General features: G+C 42.9%; 1 protein-coding gene across 12 annotated transcripts in view; it reads left to right on the top strand.

Annotated features, from left to right (window-relative positions):
* The window catches only part of GRIP1 (glutamate receptor interacting protein 1), a 584,939-nt gene that overhangs the window by 500,225 nt on the left and 59,445 nt on the right, over nt 1-25,269 (top strand). For 11 of the 12 annotated variants that reach the window (XM_050923229.1, XM_050923304.1, XM_050923258.1 and 8 more), the window contains 3 exons: nt 11,639-11,825; nt 12,433-12,578; nt 14,659-14,739. In XM_050923229.1, coding sequence (XP_050779186.1) covers nt 11,639-11,825; nt 12,433-12,578; nt 14,659-14,739 — 414 coding nt within the window. The remainder of the gene's footprint in view (nt 1-11,638; nt 11,826-12,432; nt 12,579-14,658; nt 14,740-25,269) is intronic. The other variant, XM_050923277.1, reaches the window with a different exon arrangement.

The following is a 25,269-nucleotide window of genomic DNA, read 5'->3' as shown; positions in this document are numbered from 1 at the left end:
GCAACACTCTTCCAAGATCTCACTTTCATAGCTTGTATCACTTTGAATAAGCCTGTTCTAAGACAAGGCTCCTATGTTTCATCAAAAAGTATCAGATGTGAAACAGCATGAATGTATCTAAGAAGCCAACTCAAAGAGTTCCTCTTACACAAGCAGTCAGGTCTTGAGCAGTTCAGGCAAACAACACACATTCCAACAAAGCTTAAACTTGTTCTTCATAATAATTTTAAGAACAATACTAGCTGCCTATTTAATTGTAAAAACGGCAAAATATATCCACCTCCCTTTCCATTTCTTACAAGGAGTCTTTGAAGTTTAAATCTCCTCAGTGTGATAGAGATGCTTGCTTTGATCTGCTTAGTTCTTGGAAGTCCAGGGGCTCTGAGCTGCTGGTCCCGTGCGCCTGGGATACCTAGGGATAGCTCTGTCCGCTATTAGGGAATTTTTTCCTGAGAACCCCCTGTAACATTTCATGAACCCCCAGCGGTTCACGAACCCCAGTTTGGGGACCACTGCCTTAGAAGCTAGGCAGAGAGTATCCCTCTACTGGCAGCTGTGGGTGGGTGGCAGATTTATGCAAACCCTCCAGTGGAGTTTTATTGTTTGTCAGATTTTTTAAAATGTTTTGAACTTTGGTGGCACACTTAGACTCTGTACCTACCTCAACAAAATATATATTTGAAAGTGTTTCAGCACTATAAGTATTAGGCCTTAATTTCAGTCGAATATCAGAGCTGTCATGAAGGAAGCTGAGGGAGAGAAAGAAGTTGAGTTGCTGATCAGAGAGAGGGATGTGGCTAGTGAATGGAATAATTGTCATTTGATGTTAAAGGGGAATGTGTGTGATTAAAAACTGTTGGGTTTGCTTTGCAAGGACTTGGAAACTTCTGGCAGGTAGGTGGGGCATCTGATAACATGGGTCTATATTTATGTGGCTATCTAAATTTTAAGTCTTCAGGTTATTGAAACCAGAGGTTTTTGTTCATTATTCTTACTGCATATGGATGTTTAGTATTTAGTGATTACAAAGACATTCGAGAATGAATTTGTCTAACTCAGCATGTCTCAAGTTGAAGGAAATGGTTAGAAAAGCTATGGGATGGGTAAAATAACAAAAACTTAATTCTCGTAAAGTAAAATATAAACATTATCAAGATCTTGAGTAGCAAAAGAGAGAAGGTTCATGCTCATCTCAAAGTGCAGAAAACTAGCTTCAAGATCAACTGTCCTCTTGAATGAAACCTCAAAGTGAAAGAGGAGAACATTGATAAGCTTGATTTCGCAAGTGAAATATTTTGATGCCATTGTCATCAGTAAGTATTCTACAGTAACCAGATGCTGTGGTAACAAGAACAGTAGAAGTACCTAGATAGATACCTAGTCATGGAAATATAATCATGTTCATAACTTTAGTCACAGCTCTTCAACATCTGCTTCATTCAAGATGCCAGCCTATCCACAGTTCTTCGGCTCCTAAAAAATGGCAAAGATCAATTGGTGATTATGCCATTAAAATAATTATGTAAAAAAATTGAAGAATTTGAATTAAGACTGAAGCATTTTACCTTAGATATACTCCTCAAGACTGATTTCAACTTGCAAATGAAGAAACAAAAGGAAAAGGAAAAGAACTGACATTGACAGTGCAAAATGCATGGCTGAATATGAGAAGTGATCTGATAATGGCAAAAGCATAGAGAAAAATGTGTGCCTACTTAAAATATTGATTCTGTGTCTCAAAATAGACCCTCAGAATATTTTGCCTGAGTTGCTGATGATGCCACCCAAAAAGGCAGAGAGAGCTATCACGATTTGCTTATAAACTGAAAAATGAAGAGATGTAATCATTCTCTGACCTATTCATGGTTAGTACAGTACATAAGCCTCATTGAGTAAGAAGCAATATCTAACACAATCCTAATGAACACTGCAGAAGTTCAAAAAAAATTCATCTACCACCCTCAGTCTCATGGTAGGTTGATTGAAAACGTTTAAATTATACACCAACAAGTCATGTCACAAATTTTTGAAAAACAAAAACATTGAAAAAGCAAAATGGCCTCATAATTTTTAAAGCCATTTTCAACCAAAAAAGTCATTTGAAAAATGTCAGTCATCTGTATTAGGAGTTTGTATTGATCAAGAGGAGAACTTCAATCAAAATATCGCACCCATTTTACACAGGAAGAGATTCTGCAAATAGGCATTACATTTACAAAATGACTAAAGGAGGTTTAAGGGACTTGACAGTTTACATGCTGATGATGGTACTGTCAGCATCTCAGGGGAAGTTGGCCTGATCTTAGCAATAAAGAACTGAAACCACACACTCACAAAATCAAAAACCAATTCAGAGAAGCCACAGAATCTTTCTGTATTTGTGAACTAGATTGTGGCACAGTTCATTACATCAAAATGGTGGGAAACAGTTGAAGTAAACTTGCAGAAGACAATTGAATTGAATGTGTCAATTTTTATAACCCTAAACCTCCCTTTAAGACTTTTATGTTTGCTCCAAAGAGCTTGCTCTCTAAAATTCGACTAAACAGGAAGATGATGACCAAAAACAAAAAAAATGAGGAGTGGAGAATTAAAGCTAATAAGAATACATGGTACTTTTAGCTGAGGAGGCTGCTTAAGGTTTGGGCTGAGGAGTTTGTTTGTTTTTATAATATATTCATAGTCAATTTCGAGATGGCACCTAATTAGATGAGTGGAAGATAAGTGACATGAAAAAACAGGTTTGAGGCCCTGATACAAAACTATTGAAGCCAATGGACAGATTCCTATTGACTACAATGGGTATTGAATCAATTTGCAAATTGAGTTTGTAAAATCATATTAATTTGAAACTCAAAGCAAAAAGCCTGGTGCTATAAACCCTAAATGGAAGGAAATGTTTACACAAATGCCAAGGAAGGAAAACAATGTGATTTTTCTAGGGTTGTGCTAACAACATGTAAAATGCAAAACGTATTTAATAACAAGTTGTAACTTTGTTTTTACTCATTAAAAATGACAAAGCAAACTGTCCCTCAGATGAATCATTACATTTTAGCTAATTCCTTGTAGCCAGAAACGAGCCTTGAAGGAATTTAGAGGAGGAGTGGGTAGTAGCCTAGATTTGTACTGGAAAAACACGTGCAGTGCTATAAGTGCTAGAGGATTTAGGGATACTGCTGCAATAGTGCTTTACTGGTTTGACTAGAAACAGAACGAACTGGGGCCCGTCCTCTTTGTATAAGATAATAGTTTCTTCCAGTGGCTACATATAAATAATGATACAAGACCTCGTTAGGCAGGGATCAAAGTACCCAAGGGCACCCTACTCCTTTTGTGTAGTATCAGTGTTGAATCTCGAAGTCATTTTTCTTTTGACTTGTGCTGCAGTACAGTCAGTTGAGATGGAATGGGAATAAAGAAAGAGCAAAAAAGGCTGTCAGAAACATGGGGAGGAGAGCTTTCTATAGGAGTTATAAGATCAGTCTTTTTGAAGGACAATACAGAACTTCTTTCCCCAAATATGTTTGTCTATACTGTGGTATAAAGCAGAAAAGGGTGGTTAATTGGCATCGCATAGCTCAAATAGCCTGACATAAATGTTAATGAGAAATAAACACAACAGGTGGTGAGATTTCCTACCTCTCTAGGACGTTTGCCCTGTTGCTAATGAATAAAATATTAGAGGTTTTCAAAGAAACCTACAGGAGCTAGCAGAACCATAACTAAGGATTTTAGTGCCCAGGATGAGCAAGCATATTTGCATCCCCTAGAAATGACACGTGGGGCATGCAGGGTCACGTCTTCCCCCCCGCCCTCATGTCTGCCTTCCATTTAGCACAGATGTTTTTAAAATGTGGGGTGCGCCTCTCTCCGGGCACGTGCCCCGCAGTTTGAAAACTGTTAACTCCTGCAGGGAGTCGCCTGGCCTGCTTGGAACTCTTCCTCTCCACCTTGTGGGAGCCAGAGCACAGGCTGGCTGCCTATGAGCCCTGCCCTGTCCCGTTTGCACGACTAGCGCTCCCCAGGCAGGGTGCGCAGCGCAGCTCCAAGCTGTTCCCCATTGTGCTCTTGCCTCTGCCCTGAAGGAGCCTGGTGCTGACCAGGACCAGCCCCTGCCCATGGATCCTGGCTGCTAGGAGATGCTCCCTCTGGCGTACTCATTCCTCTTGGGCACCTGCCTCTCAGCAGTCTGGTCACACCCCATTCACCGCCCAGGGATCTGCTATTGCAGCTGGGTCATTCTCCCCACACTCCCTGCACACAGAGTGGAATTGCCTCTTGCGCCCCTTGGCTTCCCTGCCCCACCCCAGCCCTGTGGCTGACAGTCACACAGCCCAAGCTCTCACTTTGGCCACGTGAACCTTGTGCTCAGCCCAGCCACTGGGGACAGGCGGCGGCTGCTGGCTGGGTGGACTCACTTCTGCCAGCTCCGGAAACCGAGGCTGTGAGAACTGAGTGACCTCTAGGGTTACATATTTCAAGTTCCCAAACAGAGGACACTGCTGGGGGGAAGAGCAGGGGAGAGGGAAGTGGGGGGTGCTGGAGCTGGTATTTGGGGAATGCTGGAGGGGGTAGCTGCAGTGGGGGTACCCACTGGAGGTGTGGGGCACTGTCACTCCCTGTCATGGTGATAAGGCAGCTGGCACAGGCTTGGAATGCAGCACCAGCTGTCAGTCAGCGTCTCCCTGTAGATCTCTCCTGCTCCCCAGGGCTGAGCAGGTGCCATTTCAGATTTTGGTATGGGGGGCAACTTTGACTGTGATCCATGGGCTACTTAGGCACCTGAAAACTCTAGGCTTTTTTCAGATAACTTAGAAATTAGCGCTATATCTAATTCCTATATAAAGAAAGAACAAAATGTATTACAAACATCAATTAAAGCCGTATTTTAAATTGATATGTAAATTCAGAACAATCAGGAGATAATACTGCAAGATAGTCCCAATCCCAAGACTTGAGGTGGACTCAGAACTGTTCGGCTGTGTCCTACCATTAAATCAATAAGACCCTCATTCAGCACAGTTGGTGGCGGGGAGGAGCCTGTGCTTGGGGAATGGGAGGAGTCCGTTTCAATCCCTAGGGCCAGGATTGAGTTCCATATGAGGAGGAGGTGCCAGGGATTTGGAGCAATCAAGTTTTTTAATTGCTCCACTCCGGCTCAGCTCCAGCTTCGGGCAAAAACCTACTGCTCTGTGCTCCAGCTCTGGACTACGCTCCAAAGTCCTGGGAGGTGCCTCAGTGACTGATGGGGCCTGTTGCTCTTGCCGCCGAGAAATCTGGATTTGGGAATGGCAAATCCCCCAAATCCCATTGTCATGCTCAGGGCCGGCTCTAACTTTTTTGCTGCCCCAAGCAAAAAAAAAAAAAAAAAATGCCGCCCCATTGTAACACCACCCGTCCCGCGAGCACCGCCGAACTCCCCCCCCGAGCACCGCGCCACCCGAAGCCCTGCCCCCTGAACACCATGCCGCCCAAGCCCCCCCAGAGCGCCACGCCGCTGAAACACACACCCCCTCCGAGCACTGCCCTGCTGAACCAAAACAAAAAAAACCAAAAAAAAACCGAGCGCAGCTCTGCCCCAAGGTGCCGCCCCAAGCACACACTTGGTCGGCTGGTGCCTGGAGCCAGCCCTGGTCAGGCTGTCTGGTGTAGGATGCAACTAAGAGCATCAATCTCAGGTCAGACTGCCAGAATACAGGGCATGTATCCCAAACTGGTGGTATATTCTGTCACAAGATTTCACAAACCTGTAACAAATGTGTGCTTCCAAAATACTATACTAATTATTATGTAGCCAGAGACAGTCACCTGCAGACTTCCTAGCCCCTCCTGCAGCTTCAGACAAAGCAGACTTCTGTGATAAATGATTATTAAAACTAAGAGTCACATACATTAGGATCTTCCAGTTCCAAAGAACTCGACGCGCACTTCAGATCTTGCCCAAAAACCACACTGTTAGCCAGTCCTTTAGTAACTAAAAACTAAAGGTTTATTAATATATAAAAAGGGAAGAGTATTATTAAGAGGTTAAAATGAATCATATACGTTACAACTGATTTCAGAGTTGTAGATCAGGTTAATACAGTGATGTTAAATCTGCCACTTTGTAATAAGTTTCTCTGGTTCATCCCAATATTGGAGTCCTCAGTCCATTGTTCAAAGCTCTTCTTTGTTAGAAATCATAATCCAGAGATGTGGAGCAGGAAAGAGGAGCCGTACTTGCTGAAATTATGGGGTGGAAGCATTTGGTGCACAGAGATTTCTTATGCTGATGTCAGAAGTTAGATCTGAATAGCTGGTTCTCAGGGCAAGCTTTGTCTATCTAGTCTGGTATGTATGTGCACCATGTACCTTTTGTGGTTCCCCTGGTTGTTATGGGCCCTACACTGCTAACAGATAGCAGAGATTCTCCATTAACTCAGGCCTCAGGGCCCTGTGCTTTGGTGCAGGCAAGGGTGGTTGTGCCCCAGCCACAGCTGTGAAGCTCTCCAAGGCTGTTATGCAGCACAGTGGCACACCGCGGTTCCCTCTGGCTGGGGAGTGTCACCACAGGGCAGTACCGCCCTGAGTTACTCCGTTGCTGGCCCAGTGCCCAGGGAGCTCTTCAATGCAGTGAAAAGGTTGTTACAGCACAGAACAAGGTCAAAGAAGAGCTGCCCACTGTAATTTGCAATCCATGTGTGAGTGACGGGGGCCATCATTCCATCAGCAGCTGTGAAAAACGTGCATCTCTAGACACCTCCGCTGGAATTTCAGCCTGGGACTCCCCAGTTCCATGGGAGCTGAGCACATGTGAGTGCTGGGGGGCTGCCATGGGGCGCTCTAGGCTGCCAGGCAGTTGTCAGGATTCAAATATTTGTCAACAGCCAAAGGGGCAGAGGTCAGCACTCTGTGAGGCAAAGACCCCAGGACGGCCCTGAGCCTGTGAGTGGCCTGAGCAGTCCCCTGTGGGCGTGTGTCGGGGGGCCTGGCTGAAGATGGCCCTGAGAGCCACGGCTGTGCAGCTCAGCACGCTGGCTTGTCCACAGCGAAACTCTGGTCAGGGATGAGTCTGTTTAAATTTCAAACACCCTCTAGTGTGTAGCAACTTTATTGAGAGCCTTAACCTCAGGTGTCCTCTCTCCCCCAGTTAGGGTCGCTAACCTTCTACTCACACAAAACCGAACAGCCTTGCTCTGCCCCCTGCCCTGCCCCTTCTCTGAGGCCCTGCCCGTGCCTCACCCCCTGTCGGAGGCCACGCCCCTGCTCATTCCCCCCCACTGTCACTTGCTCTCTCCACCCTCACTTGCTCATTTTAATTGGGCTGTCTCAGAGGATTGGGGTGCAGGGGGGAGTGAGGGCTCCAGCTAGGGGTGTGGGCTCTGGGGTGGGGCCAGGAATGAGGGATTTGGGGTACAGGAGGGGGCTCTGGGCTCGGGGGGGTGGAGCTGAGGGGTTCAGAGTATGGGAGGGGGCTCTAGGCTGAGGCAGGGGGTTGAGATGTGGGAGAGGAGTGCAGGCTGTGGAGTAGGGCTGGGGATGAGGGGTTTCGGGTACAGGAAGGTGCTCTGGGCTGGAACTGAAGGGTTTGGAGGGCAGGAGGGGGATCAGGGCTGGTGCAGGAGGGGTTCAGGGGTGCAGGAGGGTGCTCTGGGCTCAGATTGAGGGGTTCAGAGGGCGGAAGGGGGAATCAGGGATGGGACTGGGGCAGAGGGTTCGGGCCCAGGAGGGGGTCAGGGGAGCAGGCTCTGGGTGGCGCTTATGTCAAGCAGCTCCCAGAAGCAGCGGCATGTCTCCCCTCAGGCTCCTATGCAGAGGCGCTGCCAGGTGGCTTTGTGTGCTGCTCCGTTCTCAGGCGCCACCCCTGTGGCTCCCATTGGTCATGGGTCCCGGCCAATGGGAACTGCGGAGGCGGCACTTGGGGTGGGGGCAGCACTAAGAGTAGGGTGGTAGGCAGTGCTGCCACCCGGACAGTCAAGCGTTGCTGATCAGAGCCACCAGGATCCCTTTTCAAAAGGGTGTTTCAGTCAAAAACCGGACACCTGGTCACCCTACCCCCAATGCTGGGAAGGGCCACGCCCCAAGCTGGCGACACTGCTCTGCCGGGCCTCAGCCCTGCACACAGGTTAGAGAGTGTGAGCAGAGCCAAATGGCTCTGGGGAATGCAACAACAGTTCTGGGGAATGCAACAGCTCCATCCTGAGCTAATCACCAACACAGTCCCTTATGGCACAGATTCGTACAGTGCCTAGCACATTTTGTGTATGTTCCGAAACAAGGCCCCACTTGTACACCCCATCTCCTCCTAGTGCCTATGCTGATGCTCATGTATTCCCTTCTCTCCTAACCCCTACACTCCACTCCTGTGCCCCCTTCTCCCCTAACTTCTGCACTCCCCTCCCCTGCCCTTCCTGCCACTCAACGCTTAGAGCCCTGCCTGCCTGCCTGCCACTGCAGTCCTAGCACCGGGGAGAGCCTGCTCTGGATGGGGTTATGGACCCGTGATCCTGCAGGGTGGGGGTGTGCTGAGCAGCCTGGGCTCCAGCTGATCCTGGGGGGCGGGGGCTGATGCCACTGGGCGCAATCTGGGGGCGGGGGAGTTGATGCTGCTGGGTCCAATCCTGTCCCACTCTATTTTTGTGCCCCCACCAGCTCTGCGCCTCTTGTCCCACCCTAGTTACAGCCCTGGTAGTGAGGCTGAAAGTCAGTGGGAGTCAGTACATAACTCCCATAAGCGTCTTTGAAAATTGCTGTATCACAATCAAAACTTAATGCAAACAGAATTTGTTATTCAGACCCATTCTTTTTAAAATTGTAAAACCATCTGTTTTCTGTTCTTTTTAGCAGTCATACCCATTTAAACATCATTTATAAACTTTGCTCTAAATAGAATTTGAATGAGAAGTCTCTGGGATTCAGTGAGTTCATTAAATAGATGTGCACCAATGCAAGGAGCCTGAGTAACAAAATGGAGGAACTATAGCTACTGGTGCAGGAAGTGAAACCAAATATTGTAGTGGAATAGTAGGCCTGACTGGCATACAGATAGTGCTTGGGGTAGGGTACAGACCCCTGGGATCTGATTTGGATATGGATAGAATCCTCTTTAATATTTTTAAAGAAATAAATATTACTGGGAATTGTGTGATTGTCGGAGACTTTAACTTGGAGGACAAGTGCTACTAATAATAGTAGGACCCGGATTTTCCTGGATGTGATAGCTGACAGATTTCTTCACCAAATAGTCACTGAACCAACAAGAGGGAATGCCATTTTAGCTTTCGTATTGGTGAGTAGTGAGGACCTCATAGAAGAGCTGGTTGTAGAGGACAACCTTGTTTCTATTGATCATGAGCTAGTTCAGTTTAAACTAAATGGAAAGATAAACAAAAATAGATCTGCAGCTAGGATCCTTGATGTCAAAAGGGCAAATTTAAAAAAATTAAAGGAATTAGGGAAGAGGACTGGATTGAAGAACTCATGGATCTGAATGTGGAGGAGGTTTGGAATTACTTTAAATCAAAGTTTCAGAAACTAACTGAAGCCTCCCAAGTAAGGAGAAAAAATTCATAGGCAAAGATTGCAGACCAAGCTGGATGAGCAAGCATCTCAAACAGATGATTAAGAGAAAGCAGAAAGCCTAAAAGGAGTGGAACATGGGAAGGATCAGCAAGAAAAGCTCCCTTTTGGAGGTCAGAAAGTGTAGGGATAAAGTGAGAACTGCCAAAAGCCAAGAAGAGTTGGACCTTTCAAAGGGAATTAAAACCAATAGTAAAAGGTTCTGTAATCATATAAATAAAAAGGAAAGAAGTGGGACCGCTAAACACATCCTCAGTGACTTCTTAGATACATTCATGCTGTTTCACATCTGATACTTAGTTTGACCACAATTGTATGCAAGGTCTTGGAACAAATTTTAAAGAGAAAGTAGTTAAGGACATAGAGGTGAACAGTAATTGGGATAAAATACAGCATGGTTTTACAAAACTTAGATTGTGCCAGACCAATCTGATCTCTTTCTTTGATAAGAGAACTGGGTTTTTAGACAAAAGAAATGAAGTAGATCTAATGTATTTGAATTTCAGTAAGGCATTTAATACAGTTCCATATGGGATATTATTAGATAAATTGGAGAAAATGTGGATTAATATGAGAATTGAAAGGTGGATAAGGAACTGGTTAAAAGGTCATACTGAAAGGGAAGCTGTCAAGCTGATGGGAGGTTACTAGTGGAGTTCCTCAGGTATCAATCTTGGGACCAGTCTTATTTAACATTTTTATTAATGACCTTGGCACAAAAAGTGAGAATGTACTAATAAAATTTGCAGATGACACAAAGTTGGGAGGTATTGCTAATATGGAGGAGGACCGGAATATCATACAAGAATATCAGGATGACCTTGATAACTGGAGAACTAGAAATGGGATGAAATTTAATAGAGCAAAGTGCAAGGCCATGCACTTAGGGATTAACAACAAGATTTTTTTGCTAGCCGCTGGGGACATATCAGTTGTAAATGACAGAGGAGAAAGATCTGAGTGTATTAGTTGATCACAGGATGACTATGAACCACATATGTGATGCGTCTGTGAAAAAGGCTAATGCAATCCTAGGATGCAACAGGCAAGACATTTCCAGTAGAGACAGGGAAGTGTTAGTACTATTATTCAAGGCACTGGTGAGACCTCATCTGGAATACTGTGTGCAGTTCTGGTCTCCCATGTTTAAGAAAGATTAATTCAAACTGGAACAGGTCCAGAGAGGGTCTACCAGGATGATCTGAGGAATGGAAAACCTACCTTATGAGAGGAAACTCAAAGAGCATGACTTGTTTAACCTAACTAAAAGAAGGCTGAGGGGAGATATGATTGCTCTCAATAAATACATCAGAGGGATAAATAACAGGAAGGGCGAGGCATTATTTAAGTTAAGCATCAATGTGTACACAAAAACAAATGGCCATAAACTGGCCATCAACAAATTTAGGCTTGAAATTAGGCAAAGGTTTCTAACCATCAGAGGAGTGAAGTTCTGGAACAGCCTTCCAAGGGGAGTAGTGGGGGCAAAAAATCTAACTGGCTTCACGACTGAGCTTGATAAGTTTATGGAGGGGATGGTATGATGCGACTGCCTACAATAGCATGTAGCCAATTTGCAACTGCTAGTAGCAAATATTCCCAGTGATAGATCCCAGATAGTGGTGGGTGGGAGAGGACTCTGAGTTACTAAAGAGAATTCTCTCCTGGGTGTCTGGCTGTTGGGTCTTGCCAAAATGCTTAGGATCCAACTGATCGCCATATTTGGGGTCAGGAAGGAATTTTCCCTTGGGTCAGATTAGCAGAAACCAGGTGTGGGGGGGGTTGCCTTCCTCTGCAGCATGGGACACTTGCAGGTTTAAACTAGTATAAACAGTAGATTCTCTGTAACTTGAAGTCATCATGATTTGAGGACTTCAGTAACTCAGCCAGAGCTTAGGAGTCTGTTACAGGAGTAGGTGGGTGAGGTTCTGTGGCCTGCAATATGCAGAAGGTCAGAGTAGATTGTCATGGTGGTCCCTTATGCCCTTAAAATCTATACAATGGATTATATCAGAAAGCAATTACATTTCTACTGTCTAAGTCTGAATGTCTTTCCCTCTGGTCTGTTCTGTTTTAGTGTCTTTAGCTTCTAGCACTGTTGGTCTGGCTGGGCAGGTTGTCCACACAGAAACTACAGAAGTAGTGCTAACAGCTGACCCCATTGTAGGATTTGGGATACAGCTCCAAGGTAGCGTGTTTGCCACTGAGACCTTGTCTTCTCCACCTCTGATTTCATATATTGAGTGTGACAGCCCAGCAGAAAGGTGAGGCTCTTTCAGACAATTGCTTCTAACTGTATGTTGCTGAGATGCCTGGGGATGGTTTGGTTTGATTGCTTTCTGATTTCTTGAGAAATTCTGGACTGTTGCTCAGTGGGAAAGTAGCATGTAATGAACTCCCTGTTCTGATAATAAAATTTTGTATTCTTGATCGGGTGTAAGACAAATAACAAGCAGCAGTGCCTTTATCTTGCTGATTCCTTCAGTAGCAAACTAAAGGCTATATTAATTAAAACGGAGAGAATTTTTTTTTAATCTCTGAAATTCAAAACTAAAAAACTCTTTGCAGTGGAGGAACCGCATCCATCTCTGCTAAGTTTTAGTTCAGATCACAGCATAGGAAATGCTTGAGTTTTGAATTATTACCATAATTACTTCTTGGAACATTTCAGCTGCACCTACATATGTCTTTGTGATAACATGGTTTCATGTAGAACCACATTAGTTCAATAGTAGGTACAACTGCTAGCTGCCATTGCATAGAATGAGCCGATATATCATCCTTTTTAAAGGTTAGATGGGATTTATTTTGTATAACTGGATACAGGTTACCTGTACATCTGAAGGCTAATTTTTATTATTGTGTATCAAGGTGTGGGGTTCTACAAATAGGAGACAGACTAATGGCAATAAATGGAATCCCAACAGAAGACAGCACGTTTGAAGAAGCTAATCAGCTTCTCCGAGACTCTTCTATCACCAACAAGGTCACTTTAGAAATAGAGTTTGATGTTGCAGGTATGAATGTATAATTTTTTTTTGCAAGACAGTATTAGGAATGATTTTCATGTGTATTTTATTCGGCAGGCATTTGGGGCTGAAACTTTTATTTTCAGAGATGTCAGTTGTTTGGGAAGCTGGCCCTCTGAAAATAGTGCCTGTTTATGCAGCTTTCTCATTACACGTGACCCTCCTCAGTGTGCTCCAAAATCCCAGTGGAAATGACAAATGCTGTGGAAAGTTATGGTGACAGTCCCTTCTCTTCATTATTTGCAAACGTATTTCTGTCCAGAGTTAGAGTCTTAGCTCAGCAGAATATTCATAAATTCATTACAATCTCCTATAGAGTTTTACCTGTTAATGACCTGTTTTGCTGCACAGAAAAGTGTTATGTAAACAGTGGACTAGTGGAGAAATCTTAATGGTTCCATTCTTGAGGTATGGACCAGAAAGAATATCAGTAGAATTTCATATTTAAAAACAACAGTGTAAATTAATGTGCAAAAACTTAAATTTAATAAAAGTCAGGAAATGCATAACATTGCCTATGCATCTTTTACTTTCCGATGGCGTCTCACCTTTTTTAAGGTATTGAAGCATATAGAATACAAAACCACAGCTTGTATGTGTAATATGCACAGTATATAAACAATGTACATCCCAAAACACCCACCAACCCACACCCACATATATATTATTTTTTAATATTTTTACATTAGTATTATTTGTATATATAAAATATTAAGAACCATTAAGACATCTCCACTAATTTAGTAACAGCTCCATAGAAGTCATTACTGTGTCAGTTCTGCAGTGATTTTGCACAGTATAAATATTCTTACAAATGGAATTTCATATAATGGTCATGTTATGCAAAATCCCAGCTAAAGGTTGCTATAGTAATAATTATGAGTGGTATCTTATCATGCAAATTTCCATTAAAGTATGGTCAGACTATTGCATATTAGCCATTCATTTTTGTACATAGCCAATGCAATATTCAAAAATAACACCATGCACAACTGGAGAGCAAATTTTAAATCTATCTGAAGTCACAAATGAAAATGAGTTTTGTGTTTCAAACTTCGGGCCTACTCCTGTTCCCAATAATGTCTATGTCAAAACTTCCATTGACTTCACCAGAGCAGAATCAGACTTCTAGTTGCTAGTGGTATTTATTTACATCTCTAAACCACGGCAACATGCAGTCTGATTTATCTGGGGCAACGGAGGTGTCACAAGTCAGGACTGGGATGTAATGTTGTGTGTTCAAACTTTCATTGCCTCTTCTGGCTCCTTGCTTTCCCTCACTATGCCTATGCTTTTGTTCCTTTACTTTTCATGAGAAATAAAATCCACTGCAGTTATTTACGTGAATATTTCAAAATGTCTTAGACCTACACCAAAAAGTGCCTGAAATCAGAAGGACTTATTTTGTGTCTTTTTAATTAAAAGCTACCTGACAACAGTAATTTTTTCATGTATGCGCGCACACAAAATTGTGGGCTAAGCCACCAGTAGGCACATGCCGTCTCTATCAGTTGAGATTTAAACCTCAGAATAATGGAGCTACAGATCCTTACTTTATGCAATGACATTACCATCACCAATATAAAACATGTTGCATGTGTCATGCTCCTTTCACATCAACTTTCATGAATGGGTAGGTGAGATGTAAGGTGACCAGATGTCCCGATTTTATAGGGACAGTACCAATATTCAGGGCTTTGTCTTATATAGGCTCTTATTACCCCCCACTCCCATCTTGATTTTTCATACTGGCTATCTGGTCACCTAGTATCAGAGGGGTAGCCCTGTTAGTCTGGATCTGTAAAAGCAGCAAAGAATCCTGTGGCACCTTATAGACTAACAGACGTTTTGGAGCATGGAGCATGCAACATCTGACGAAGTGGGTATTCACCCACAAAAGCTCATGCTCCAAAATGTCTGTTAGTCTGTAAGGTGCCATAGGATTCTTCGCTGGTCACCTAGTGTGATTGTAAGTGTTACTAATCTATTTTCATTGTCTTACACTTAAAACGCCACATCCTTGCAAGTACAGTCCTGCAACCTGTAATTCATCTACTTTTCATTACAGAATCAGTTATACCAAGTAGTGGAACATTTCATGTAAAACTTCCAAAGAAGCATAACGTGGAGCTTGGCATCACCATAAGTTGTAAGTAATTATGATTAATTTTTAAGCCCATTATTGTAAAATATTATATAGCTAAAAGTGGATCATATAATCATGGGCTGTAATCAGTTTCAATTGAAATACCTCTTTGTGTGTGTGCCTTTCCCAGCCAGTGTGATGGTTAGCAGCATAGGTGCCGACTCTTTCGGTCTTCCAGGGCTGGAGCACCCACGGGGAAAAAATGGTGGGTGCTGAACACCCACCAGCAGCCAGCTCCCTCCCCCCAAGCACCTCCCATCTGCCGTTGGCCCTGCTGATCAGCACCTCCCCCTTCCTCCCAGTGCCTGCAACCTGCCATGGATCAGCTGTTCGGCAGCATGCCGGAGGCGCTGGGAAGGAGGAGGATGAGCAAGGGCAGAGTGTGCTTAGGGGAGGGGGTGGATTGGGGCATGAAGAGACGGGATGGGGACTTGGGGGAAGGGGTGGAGTGGGGGTAAGGCAGGGATAGAAGGGGGATGGGAAGAGGCAGAGTAGGGCCTGGGGCAGAATCAGGGAGTTGAGCACTCCCCGACACATTAGAAAGTCAGACCCTCTGGTTAACAATGCTATCTATTATCAAGTATCTCCTTCTAACACATTTGTAGTTTCCTTATTACATTTGTAGCTGGTTGAAGAGGCATGGTCAAGTTTGCCATAACTTAGATTTGATGTATTTTTTAGTAGATATATGCCCCAATTCAGGAAGGAACTGAAGCAGATGCAGAGTCCCATTGTAGTCAATTTAAAAACAGAAGCCAATGGAACTTTGGTACAAGCCAATGTTCTTTCCTGACAAGGGATGCTTTCTTCCATCAGGGCCAATTTTTGCAAAGCAAGGCCCCCCAGTCCTGCAAGTGGTTTCTGCCCTGATTTCAGAGGGGGGGACTCCTGGGTGCAGGGACCTACACAAGGAGTCATTTGCTGCATCAGGGCCCAACGATTATGTTTGGGCTAAGCAAATAGCTTCAAAACTATTTTATACTTTTAAAAGTGTCAGTGCCAGCAGATCAGCACTCATATGCAACACTTTAATGGAGCACCAAAAATGGACACATCATAGAGGAAACTTTAATTTAATTAAGGAAGCAGATTTCAGGTCTAATAATAATGAGAGAAAAATTTAATTTAATTTTTTTAAAACTTCAACTTTGTCATTTTACATTTGAAATAAAATTTTTTTTTATTTTCTAACTTTTTTCAGTGGCCAGTAAAGAATGGCTCTGGTCTGTAACTTGACCTTGTTAGACCCCGCCCTTGTTGCAAACAGGCACAATCCCATTGAAGTTAATGGGTGTTATGCACAGAGCATGGATGCCAGTGTGAATCTGGCCTGATAGGAATTAAAATTTCGTTGCTTTTGTGACCTTACTTAGACCATGCAAAATACTTTGTGAAATGTCTGTAGGTTTTTTTGTGCTTTAATTTATATTATCAAAGCTTTTAGCAGCACAACAGATTAAAATTAGTCAAAAGTGCAGTGAGGAATTTACTATGATTAGCATCTGAAGAGCAAATGAGATGCACCACTGTAGGTTCAGATTATTATGTTCCCATTTGTTATATACGCATATCAAGAATTGTTAGACTCAATAAGTAATGCAGTTTGATGCAAATTAAAATCATGTATCTGCCAGCAGAAGGAGTTGATTTCCTGAGTCATTATAAAACTTAGTTTGTCCTTGTATTAATAATGTTATTTATATCTATTTATATGAAGATGTATTTTTTCTCTCTATTTGCTGTAATACAAAGGTTTTAAAGTATTTATCTTCCCCCTCATTAACTAAAACTTTGCAAATTTGTCTGATAGATTTCAGACCCTTTGTAAAGCCTTGAGTCAGTTGTACTTAATACTTTGTTCTGTTCTACCTAATTAACTCAGAAATGAGCCAGTGATTTAACAGGGTGAATGTTTTATACTAATTTCACTCAGAGCATCTGTAGCACATTTATATCTGCATGCCATTTATTGATATTATTGTTATAATACTAAATGCTTTCTTTTAAAAAACAAAATGAAAATGGTCCAACAAAACAACAGAAGAATCTGCATGCACTGTGGGTGAAATTCAACTCTTCACAAAGCTGGAGCTATCAAGCTTAGAACATAAATACTACATGAGATCAGGTGATATAATATCCATGTGGGCGAGACATGGGTAAGCACTGTGGACACTCTATGGTCAATAGTCCTACAGGCACTCTGATGCATGAGTCTTCAGGGGTCATTTCTGCTACCCCTCTTGTTCAGTTCATATGTAAAGGTTCTAGAGGAGCTAGTGAGGTACTTAGTCTGAGATGCCATCGGTATTACTACTGAGGGCATTCTCCACCAAAAAATTTAAAATTCTGCACCAAAAAATTCTGCGCACAGTATTTTAAAATTCTGAAAATTTTATTTGTCAAATAAATGTGGAGGCTCCAGCACAGCATTGGGGAGCACAGGCCACTGCCTGCACAGAGGTGGGAGGTCACTGTGCAGATCCCCCTGGGACACAGACGCAGTGGTGATGCTTCACCCAACCCTGACACAGCAAAAGGACCAGACCTGCCCCAAAAACACCCCAGGGCCCTGCTCCTCTGTGCCAGCTGCACCAGGTGTGGGCAGGCAGGCTCAGCAAGGCAGGATCCAAGTGAGGTGGGATCCAGGGGTGGGTTGAGAGGGTTCTGTATGGGGCAATTGGGTGTGGGTGGCTCAGTGATGGATCCGGATGCGGGGGGGATCTGGATATACAGGGACTTGTTGGGGGGGTTCTGGGTGAGATGGTAATAGGACTCTGCAGAGGGGGCCAGGTGAAGGTGGTTCTTTCATTTTTCTTGGTCAGTAAATAAGCCTACGTGAAACTACTGCCTGGTCCTCAAAAACCTTGTGAATCGGGACAAAGTACTAAATGAACCTGAGCAGATTTAGAGTTTTGGAGGAAATCATGTGTAACTCAATTTTGGGGGCTGAATTTCACTTTTTTTAAGGTTCGTTCAAACTAGAAACTAAGGGGGCACAAATCATAATGAAGTAAAACCAGAAGAAAAGTTCATGTGAATCCTTGTAAATCAAAGTCACTAGCTTTCACATAACTTTTTATGTCAACTGTCTCTCAATACAATGGACTTGTCAGATGCTACTCTAACACACACAATTTACACTCTTAACCTCCGAAAAGAAGGTCCTAGTTAAGTCTTTCATGGTTCCCAAAATTCTTTAATGGGTTACAGTTCCCCTTAGCATGTATGTAGGCTTGTGAAAGACCATGTTTTCCATTAATATTTATATGCTTTGGATCAGGCGCCTAGTCCATAGTCTGCCAAGATAAGTGACTATAGCTTTCATACAGTGGTTAGCACCAATTTCATACCCAATTAACTGCTTCTGGAAATTAGAACTTCTCCATTTTTTAAACCAGGCCACAGAAACTAGAACTGTGTAAATAAATGATTTTCTGGTTCAGAAGCTAAACTAAAAACTCAGAGAAAAAATTCATTTCAGGATGACCCAAAAAGAAATTGTTTCACTTTTTTTCAGCAAAACAAAAAAGTTGGAAAAAAAAATTGTTTTGAAACAAAACATTTTGTGTGACCCAAAGGATTTAGGTTTGGGTTTTTGTTTTTGTTCTTTTTTACTTTTTGTAAAGCAAAATTTGAAACAAAAAGTCTTTTGAAATTGAAAAATTGAAACATTTTCTTTCGAAAATATTGAAACAAATCTTTTCAACTTTCTCAAATTTTTTTTTCCAGACAGAATAATTTGGTGAATTCCACTGATCTGAATATGCATTTTTGGCAAACAATTTTTATCCATGTTTTTTCCCCAGCTCTAATGGAACCAAGTACGACACAACAATATGCTAGGCAATATCACCTTTTTTAAAACAGAGCCATTTCATGGAAATTACTAAGGAGGTCAGCCCTGAGCAATTGTAAGGTGTTTAAATTTGATTTAATTTATTTGCCATCTATATTGATTTTAAACAGTGTAGTGGAATATAGATTTTTTTTTTAAGATTGAGTTTTGTGACACCAACTACTTTATCACAGCCACATATTTTAAAAATACATTGAAAGATGTCAAAAAGATATATTTGCTTAAGTAATATGAAAATTGTAATTTCCTAAGTCCTGTATATAATAAACCAAAACACTATATAGACCTGAGTCCTGCAAACACTTATGCACATGAGTAACTCACATGAATAGGCCCATCGAGTTCAATGGCACTCCTCTTATGTGTGAAGTTTCACATGTGCATATATTTTTTTCAGGATGAGGTCCATATATATTAAGTATATTTGAGCATTAGTCAAAAAATGTGAAAATCATACAACTCTGGCATAAAAGAACTTTTGCATAATCTCCCACTGTAGAAATATAAAAATGGAAGAATATTGTGTACACATACACAGTAAAGCCTGTCTTTAGCAACCACTCTAAAACGAATGACAAAACCTGATTGAATATTATAAGTGGTCTTCAAATAAAAGTGGGGCATAATTGTGCTTGTTTTGAGATACCTCATAGTGTTTTCATTATATATTAGAGAAAAGGAGGCTAATTGTGATATTTAGTGTCAAGGAGAAAAATATTTGAGGAGTTGCATGTTGAATAGTATTTATGTATATATATATATATAGGTGTATCTATACGTACTATCTATTTTTATTATTTATTTACTTTGTATTAGCCTTACATTGTACTCAGGTATTGAACCATCTGTTCATGAGCATAAATCAGTTCTTGCAGTGCTGATACAGTTCTGACATCATCAGAATTTGTATTATTAACCTCCATTCACAGGTGGGCCAGAAAAAAAAAATCATTTCAAGGGGCTTCAAAAGCAGCAGGTGTACAAGGTTTGAGCCTGGAAGCAAATTATCTTGACTCATTTTCCAAAAATCATTATGGGCACTTTACATTAGACAAGCCTTAAAAAAAATACATCAAAGATTAGCAGGTCGTTTATTCTTTTTTGTGCTTATATATAAATAGGAAGATTCTGATACCCTTACTCACAACATATAGCACCTTACTCCACAAGTGGTCCCCGAAGCTAATAGCTCATGGAATAAGAGTAAGGAATTAAAATAATAGTTCAAGGGTTTTCAGGATTGGGCCCACATCCACAAAGTGCAGATTTACTTGACAGCTCTCAGCAGCCCTAGCGAGCCATCATAATATTAATTATCACTTTTAAGAACAAAAAATAATCCACTGTAAGAACTACTTATGTATGGATTCAATGAGCTTTTTAGTCCCTTTAGTAAACTGTGTGCTCTAACAAGTAGGGGTTGTCAAGAGCTGTGCATCACTGATTTCCGTTTGCTGACTTGGTTTGTGTACAGCCATTTTCCTCTGAATTTTACTTTGAGTTTTGAGTTCAAACAAAGTTGGAACCTCAAAGCCAAACTCAGCTGCAATTGCCTAGCTTTGGCTGGACACTAAGGGGGGGAAACGCTTTTGCCTGGTTTCTGGCCCAAATCATAATTTGATCCAGGTTTGTTGGAAACATTTTTGAAAAAAATTCAGGGACATTTCAGTGACCACAGCCTATGTTCCATGTTTGCAATGATATGTGACAGCAGGTCTTGTTTCTGATTTTGTTAGAGCTGTAGTGTTGATGGGGCCATTGCATTATTGGTTCCCATAGATTTCAGGGATTTTTATTTCCCTTTTCTGGTTTTAATAGTAACATTACAGTAGCACTTGGGGTACGTGTACACAGCCCAGGGGAGTGAGCCTACCAGCCCAGGTCGACAGACTCAAGCTCACAGGGCTCGTGGTCCCACTCTAAAACTAGCTGTGCAGACGTTGTGCTTCAGGCTGAAGTTCAGTCTCTGAAGCCTAGGGAGGGAGGGGATGCTTTCAGAGTCTGAGCCACAGCTTCAAAGCATTGTCTACACAGCTATTTTTGGTGCGATAGCATGAGCCTCACAAGCCAGAGTCTGTTGATCTCTGGGCTGGGAGGCTCGATGTAGCGGACTGTGTAGACATGTCCTTACAGACTAGGGTGACCACCTTTTCAAAATGCAAAAGGAGGACACATCCTTCTTCCAAACTCCCACACCCTGCTCCTCTTCTTCCCCCTGATGCCCCTACCCCAGCCAAATTGAAAGTCAGAGCCAGGCTGTGGTAAGAACTGCCCAGGCCGCTGTGGGGACCCTGGGCAGGGTGCTGGAGGGTAGCTCCTAGCCCATATCTCCAACCCTCGAGGCACATCACCCAGGACAGGTGGAGGGTCCAGGACTCCCCACCAGCAGCCTGTGCTCCCTGGGCAGCTCTTACTAGTGCCTGTCTCCAGCTTCTGGCCTGGCCAAGTGGTGGGGACATGGGCAGGAGAGAGAGAGAGTAGGGAAGAGGCTGGTGCTGACCCTGAGCCTTGAGCAGGCATGGAGCAGCGCCGCAGGTAATCCAGGACAAATGTTGTCCCAGAGTCATTCAACCCAGGACCAGAACGTGAACTCTGCATTTCAGAACCGTCCCACCTAATTTGAGATGGGCGGTCCCCTGTTAGAGAGACCAACTGGGGTAAGGGCCTCGTTGTATTTTGACACGGTACAAACACAGGTTGATCAGTAGCTGCACTGAATATTTTACTATTTAAATAGGTAAGACAAACAACAGATCAGGTACTGAGGCCCAAAGACTGACTATGTGATCTGCCTAAGGTCCCAGAAGAAATCCACAAGACAATAAAAAATAAAAGAAATAACGCTAATTGCATCTAGCTAAATATTCTGATCTACTTACACACTGGAGTTCAGATAAGTAGTTCTAGGCATGATTTGATGACTTATAATCATACCTGGCGTAGCTGCTTGTAGCATGTTTGCTCTGACCCTTCAGCCCAGAGAGAACAGACAAAGGGAAAGTTTCTTTCCCAATTTTAAAAAGTTCTACCTTCCCATTGGCTCTTTTGGTCAGGTGACCCCTTTTTTTCTTTATCTAGGGGACTTTTTAACCCTTTACAGGTAAAGAAAGTAAAGAATAGCTACCGGGAGGGATTTTACAGCTAGCTGGCTGGCTGGGTGTCCATCAAAGGGAGCTATCCTCCCCTCCTTTATTTATTACATGCCCCCCAAATCACAGATGGTGCTGGCCAACCTGGTTCAGGTCAGGTCCACACCGGCTGGGATTTCTTACTGGAAGTTTAGGAAATAGCGTTAATATACATACTAATTTTACTAATAATTTTTACTCATAATTTTACTATTACTGACATGAAGAACTAAAGAGTACTTTTTACATTTCAAGGACTACAATAACTTAGAACACAGGGACATTTTTACTTGGCTAATTCTGGGAAACCTTCTCGGGAGAGTGCATCAGCCACTTTGTTAGAGGCTTCTGAAACGTGTTGTATTTCAAAATCAAAGTCTTGAAGAGCTAAACTCCACCGAAGAAGTTTTTTGTTAGTCTCTTTGACTCTGTGAAGCCACTTCGGTGCAGCATGGTCTCCTTCTTTGAGAAGGTAACAGATTTTTTAGACAAAGGAAACGCAATGGATCTAATTTACGTCGATTTCATTAAGGCATTTGATACGATTCCACATGGGGGGTTGTTAGTTAAATTGGAAAAGATGAGGATCAGTATGAAAATTGAAAGATGGATAAAGAACTGGTTAAAGGGGAGACTACAACAGGTCATACTGAAAGGTGAACTGTCAGGCTGGAAGGAGGTTACTAGTGGAGTTCCTCAGGGATCGGTTTTGGGACCAATCTTATTTAATTTTTTTATTACTAACCTTGGCACAGAAAGTGGGAATGTGCTAATAAAATTTGCAGATGACACAAAGCTAGGAAGTATTGCTAACACAGAGAAGGACCGAGATATCATACAGGAAGATCTGGATGACCTTGTAAACTGGAGTAATAGTAATAGGATGAAATTTAATCGTGAAAAGTGCAAAGTCCATGCACTTAGGGGGTTAATAACAAGAATTTTGGTTATAAATTAGGGACACATCAGTTGGAAGTAATAGAGGAGGAGAAGGACCTCGGAGTATTGGTTGATCACAGGATGACTATGAGCTGCTAATATGATATGGCCATTAAAAAAGCTAATGCGGTTTTAGGATGCATCAGGCAAGGTGTTTCCAGTAAAGATAAGGAGGTGTTAGTACCGTTATACAAGGCACTGGTGAGACCTCATCTGGAATACTGTGTGCAGTTCTGGTCTCCCATGTTTAAGAAGGATGAATTCAAACTGGAACAGAAAAGGGCTACTAAGATGATCCGAGGAATAGAAAATCTGTCTTATGAAAAGAGACTGAAAGAGCTTGGCTTGTTTAGCCTAGCCAAAAGAAGGCTGAGGAGAGATATTATTGCTCTTTATAAATATATCAGAGGGCCAGATATCAGGGAGGTAGAGGAATTATTTAAGCTTAGTACTAATGTGGGCACAAGAACAAATGGATATAAACTGGACACTAGGAAGTTTAGACTTGAAATGAGACGAAGGTTTCTAACCATTAGAGGAGTGAAGTTCTGAAACAGCCTTCCATGTGGAGTAGTGGGGGCAAAAGACATACCTGGCTTCAAGACTAAGCTTGATAAGTTTATGGAGGGGATGATATGATGGGATAGCCTAATTTTGGCAGTTAATTGACCTTTGATTATTAGCAGGTAAATATGCCCAATGGTCTGTGATGGGATGTTAGATGGGGTGGGATCTGAGTTACTAGAGAGAATTCTTTCCTGAGTGCTGGCTGGTGAGTCTTTCCCCCATGCTCAGGGTTTAACTGATCACCATATATGGGGTCGGGAAGGAATTTTCCTCCAGGGAAGATTGGCAGAGGCCCTGGAGGTTTTTCGCCTTCCTCTAGCATGGGGCACTGGACACTTGCTGGAGGATTCTCTGCACCTTGAGGTCTTTAAACCACGATTTGAGGACTTCAGTAACTCAAACATAGGTTAGGGGTTTGTTACAGGAGTGGGTGGATGAGATTCTGTGGCCTGTATTGTGCAGGAGATCAGACTAGATGATCGTAATGGTCCCTTCTGACCTTAAGTCTATGAATCTATGGTCAGTCTGTAGGTGGAACCGCTGTACTCAAATGTAGGGGCATAGCTTATCCAGAACGTGCACAATGGCGTAATATTTATTTTTCTGAGACTGAACAGTGGCTTTCCCTCTCAGAAAGTTTTTTGCTGAGAAACACGACAGGATGGAATTGTTGATCTGGTCCCTCCTGCATTAAAACTGCTCCCACACCACACTCGGACGCATCTGTGGTTACGACGAATGGTTGGTTGAAGTCTGGGGTCCTCAGTACAGGGTCAGACGTAAGGGCCGCCTTAAGCTGGTTAAAGGCTTTTTGACACTTTTCAGTCCACTGAACAACATTTGGCTGCTTTTTCCTGGTCAGGTCTGTCAGTGGGGTGGCAATTTGCCTGTAGTGTGGTATAAATCGTTGGTAATACCTGGCCAAGCCCAAGAAGGATTGGACCTGCTTCTTAGACTTAGGGACAGGCCAATTTTGGATAGCATTTACCTTAGCCTGTAGGGGGTTGATAGTTCCTTGACCCACCTGGTGTTCAAGGTACATTACCCTGTTTAGGCCTATTTGACACTTTTTGACCTTAACAGTTAATCCTGCCTCCCTTATGCGCTGGAGGACAGGTGTTCCAGGTGTTCGGCCCATGAATCTAAGAATATAGCCACATCGTCGAGGTGGGCAACTTCACATTCCCCAAATCCAGCCAGAAGGTTATCTACCAATTTCTGGAAAGTGGTGGGTGCATTTTGCAGCCTAAAAGGGAACACATTAAATTCATACAGCCCTACATAGGTGATGAAGGCTGACCTTTCCTTGGCTGGGTCATCTAGCGGCACTTGCCAGTACCCTTAGTTAAGTCTAAGGTAGAGATGAGCTGGGCACGTCCCAGTTTCTTCAATAGCTTGTCTGTGCGTGGCATTGGATAGTTTTCTAGGCGAGTTACAGCATTTAGCTTACGGTAGTCCACACAAAAGCAGATTTCCCCATCTGGTTTGGGAACCAGAACTACTGGAGAGGCCTACGCATTCTCAGAGGGGTAGATTACACCCATCTGTAACATGTCCTTGATCTCCCTTTCTATTGCGGTTTTGGCTTGAGGAGCCGTCCGGTAGGGTTGGGCTCTAATTGATTGAGCATCACCTGTGTCAATGGAGTGGTACACCCATTCTGTCCGTCCTGGGGTGGCTGAAAACATTAGCGCGAAGCTGGTGCACAGCTCCTGGATTTGCTGTCGCTGCTTACACCCAAGGGTCATGGAAAGGCTTACCTCTTAGTAGACTCCTTCAGGCCACTCAGCGTCATCTCTCTCCTGGGCTGTAAACTTGATTTTTCAGGAATAAAGGGCTTTAGAGAATTAATATGGAATACTTTAGGTTTTAAGGAGGGTCTGGGAACACTATGAAGTCAGGTGCCCACTTTTTTTCTTTATCTGGGGAACTTTTTAACTCTTTACAGGTAAACCAAGTAACGAACAGCTACCGGGAGGGATTTTACAACTAACTGGCTGGCTGGGTGTCCATCAAAAGGAGGTTCCCCCCCCCCTTTTT

This window comes from Gopherus flavomarginatus, chromosome 1 (assembly GCF_025201925.1).
Source record: "Gopherus flavomarginatus isolate rGopFla2 chromosome 1, rGopFla2.mat.asm, whole genome shotgun sequence".
In the NCBI taxonomy this organism is placed as follows: domain Eukaryota; kingdom Metazoa; phylum Chordata; order Testudines; family Testudinidae; genus Gopherus; species Gopherus flavomarginatus.
The sequence above is the reverse complement of the archived record's forward strand: the minus strand, read 5'-3'. Positions and strand labels throughout refer to the sequence as shown.